This window comes from Hylobates moloch, unplaced genomic scaffold (assembly GCF_009828535.3).
Source record: "Hylobates moloch isolate HMO894 unplaced genomic scaffold, HMol_V3 SCAFFOLD_3084, whole genome shotgun sequence".
Lineage (NCBI taxonomy): Eukaryota > Metazoa > Chordata > Mammalia > Primates > Hylobatidae > Hylobates > Hylobates moloch.
In genome coordinates this window covers 832-4,731 of record NW_026655359.1, presented here as the reverse complement: position 1 = coordinate 4,731, position 3,900 = coordinate 832, and the positions used below count along the sequence as shown (strand labels likewise).

General features: G+C 55.1%; 1 protein-coding gene across 1 annotated transcript; it reads right to left on the bottom strand.

Annotated features, from left to right (window-relative positions):
- Nucleotides 1-201: 201 nt before the first annotated feature.
- Nucleotides 202-3,567, bottom strand: LOC116465119 (alpha-1-acid glycoprotein 1). Its single transcript, XM_032148310.3, has 6 exons — nt 3,418-3,567; nt 2,860-3,002; nt 2,592-2,662; nt 1,786-1,893; nt 1,529-1,632; nt 202-384 (listed from the first exon to the last, which is right to left on the bottom strand). The coding sequence occupies exons 1-6, from the start codon at nt 3,529-3,531 to the stop codon at nt 319-321; spliced, it is 606 nt and encodes a 201-aa protein (XP_032004201.1). The 5' UTR covers nt 3,532-3,567; the 3' UTR covers nt 202-318.
- Between the last annotated feature and the right edge of the window lie 333 nt (nt 3,568-3,900).

Sequence of the window (3,900 nt, the reverse complement as noted above, 5' to 3'; positions counted from 1 at the left end):
GCCTTCCCAGATTTTCACCCTGCAGAAGACAGCGTCTTCCTACAGTGCTGGGCTCCCGTAACACTCAGTGCCTGTCATCATCCATCCTGCCATGTGTGGGGCTCTTCCCACCAGGGACAGCGTCTTATCCAGTGCCCAGCCAGGGTTGAACTCAGGGCAGCCTTCAGAATGAATGAGTGAACAAATGACTAACAACCTAGCTGTTCCAAACACAGAAGCTTTATTGATACAAGTGAGAGAAAAAGCTGAGGTACACGTGTCGGGTTGGAGGGGCAGGATGGCCCCCAAGTCTCTGTCCTGATCCAAGGCTGTGTCCTCCTAGGATTCCCCCTCCTCCTGTTTCCTCTCCTTCTCGTGCTGCTTCTCCAGTGGCTCACACTTATCCTAGAAGGCAGCGGGGAGTTGGGGTGAGGGGGAAGCAGAGACATGGGGAAAGGGTGGGAGGTCTTCCGGGGAGAGGGCAGAATGAGCTCTGGCCTGTGGAACCAGCTCAACCGTGGCTCCAACCCTGGCACTGTCATTTCCCAGCTGGCTGATCTTGGGCAAGTCATTTTCTGTCTCTGAGCCTCAGCTTCTTCACCTCTAAAATGGGAGCTCAGACCCTTAAGAACCACTGGCATTTACTGAGCACTTAGGACCCGCCGAGCCCTTATGCTGCAGCTCCTGAATTCCTCACAACCACCACTACTATGCAGATGATGTAACTGAGGCTCAGGATGGCTGCGGGACCCATTCGAGTCTCCCTAGCCAGACAGTGGGGGTGCCAGGCTGTGGATCAGGTGAGCCGACTACAGTGGTTGTGTTCATAAGCGCTGTCTGTCCCAGGATCCTGGGGCTGGGGATGGGGGCGGGGGGTAGTTCACATCCCTGGTGGTCATCTCAGGTGGCAAATGGGTGGAATTGTTTTTCTTTGAATAGTCATGAAAGTACTGCATGTATATATTTTTAAAATTGGAACAAGCTCATCGGCGCTGTGATTTCACAGATATTAGGGCACAGGGCCAAACCATGGCAAGTCTTCCAAACGCAGGTTTAAAGAAAAGTGTTAAGGAGCTCATTGTACAGTAATTCTCATTTGTAGCAAAAATCGGGATGGTGACTGTGGCCATGCTGCAGTATGGGTGACACTGAAAACCACAGTATCAATTCCCCACCGCACGGGTATTAAAAATGAGTGGGGAGTGGAGGTGGGATGAAAGCCTGGGGTTTGGGAGGCGTCTGTAAGTGGTAACTCCCCGCATTGCGTCCCCTCCAATTGCCAATCCCCCAACCCTGTGGCTCACGCTGTTCCCTCCTGTTAGCTTTGAGGTCCTCCCTGGTTTCACAGGGACTTCTCCCTCCTGGGCCCTCATCCACCACCCCTGGGCCTCTGTAGAGCTCAGTCGTCCCTACAGTGAGGCAGGTGCCTAAAAGCAGAAGGCCTGCCGAGCTGTGCAGCCCTGGCTGGCAGCTCTCCCACTCTGGGCCTCTGGGGCTGCCCAAGTTGGGCCATGGACAAGGTGGCCACTGCCCAATCCCTTGCATTTACCTTTTTCCAATCGGTGTACACGACTTCTGACCTGGGAATGCGCAAGCAGTCGAGAGCTTCGTAGAACTCTCCCAGTTGCTCCTTGGTCGTCTCTGGCTTGTCAGCTGCAGGGGGAGCAAGGAGTCTGACTGGGGACACGGTGGGGCCCGGCGGGAGGCCAGGGAGGGCTGGGGTTCTAGGGTCCCAGCCCTAGGGGCGGGTGAATGGGGGGTGAGGCCTGAGTGGGGCATGAGTTTGGGGCTGCTACGCATGCCTACCATAGACAGACAGCCCCCAGTTCTTCTCATCGTTCACATCAAAAGCAAGCATGAAGGTCTTGGTGTCCCTAAGGATCAGCAGGTGAGCGAAATGCTCTCGGCCTCCCTCTGGAAGAGAAAAAGAGCCTCTGGGTGAGAACATGGGATGGCACAATGGTGCCCATCTTACAGGTGAGGAGGCCTAGGTGTGTCCAGGGCCACACAGCCCATCAGCGAAGGCCCGGGGCTCCTTTAGGCCACCATGTGCCCAGCCCCTGCTGCATGCCCGGCTCCACGCCAAGCACTTTCTCATGAGATCTCAGGAGCCTCACACAGACCGTGGCTGTCAGGGCCTTTCTCCCCATTTTACAGATGAGGAAAAGAGACCCAGAGATGAGGCTCAGGCTGCTAAATGGTGTCAGTTCAGCTCCATCAGATCCCTGCTATCTGCCACCTCTGCGGTGATGGGGAATGTAGTTGAAGGCACCGCCTCTCCAAATACAGGCTTCTACCATTGGTTTCCAAAGGATCTTAAAGAGGGCATGAGAGAGAGGCAGATCTGAAGCCAGCCTGGAGTCCCAATTCTAGTTCTAATTATAAGCTGTGTGACCTCGGGGAAACTGTTTGAGGTCTCTGTTCTTCTGTTTCCTCATCTAATTCTCACAGTGTCCTCTTAGAGTTGTTTCTGAGCACGTTGTTAGAGCTCAAAAATGTTAGTGGTTATTTCTCTGTGACCAAAGCCTCCAGGGCTGTACATCCAGCCCCCACCTTATGCTGGCCTGCCCTGTTCCCACAGTGAACCCTCCTGCCTGAGGGCTGGCCCTCACCATATCTGGAGACGGTCCCATTCTCCCGCTGGACATTCAGGTAGGTGGTGTTATAGAAGCACTGGTCCTGTCTAAAGCCAAACAGAAGGCAGAAGGAAAACAGGAAGATTATTCACAAGTGGCCAATTGCCCATCACAGTCCAGGGGCAAGAGTCCAGTGGAGATTAAAGCCAGCCCTCCCGGTTCCACCCTTGGGAAGGCCAAGGCCAGGAAGAGGGTCTTCTGGCCAGAAGCTGAGATGGGGGTGCGTTGGAATGGGGGCTCTTACTGGGTCTGGTACTCTCTGAGAAAGATCGTGTCCTCTGTCTTGTTGGGGGTAAAGTAAAAGAAGGTTGCTTGGATCTCATGAACCGACTTATTGTACTCCTCGTTTCGAAAGGCCGATGCGATATAAAACCACTTGCCAGAGATCTGGGGAGAAGGTGGGAGCTGGTGTTGGGGGCTTGATGCTGAATCTTTGACTGTCAGCCGGGAAGAGACCCAGGCAGATCTCTCCCTGATTTTGCAAATGGGGAGATGAGGCCCCTGGTGGGCAGTGCGCATGCAGGAGCTCACCCTGAGGATCAGTGATTGCCCCCCAGGCAGCCCCTCCAGGCCCAGCATAGAACCATCCTCCCTGAAGGACTCTGCAGTGAGGCTTCTGAGTTTGGAGGCAGGGGGTGCCTCCAGAGTCCCCTGGGCTGGTAAGAATTTCACCCTGGGGACCCAGAAGAGAAAAGGGCAGAGCCGGGCGTGGGGGTCCGACCACAGCCAGCAGGGAAAGGGAAGCCCAGAGAAGGGAGGCAGCTGCCCATGTGCTCAGGGCAGGGCTAGCCCAGGCACTCACCCGGTCCAGGGTGGCATTGGTGATGGGCACCGGTACTAGGTTGGCACACAATGGGATCTGGGCTTCCAGCAGAGGTAGGAGGCTCAGGACTGTAAGAACCCAGGACAGCGCCATACTGAGACCAGGAGGCACGTGGAGTCAGGCAGTGCTGGTGGCTGCAGGGTGCAGTCACCTTTATAATAAACTGTGGGCGGTCACTTGGAGCCCAGCCAAAGTTTACTTTGTGTCTGTGACACAATCCTGCCAGCACTTGGGAAATGCCTTGCACAAAACCTCCCCCGAAGGCCAGCTCAGAGTACCGCCTCCAAACCCAGGTCTAATTTGAGTTCCTGATGTGGAGAGGTTACAAAAGCCCTAGAGTATGGCTGCCCAAGGCCAAGGTGGGTGCGGGGCTGCAGCAACATTAGTAAACGTGTGAGTCCACAGATTTCCGTAGAGAGGCCTCCCGCTCAGTAAGCTCATGTCTTCATTCAATTCCTATCC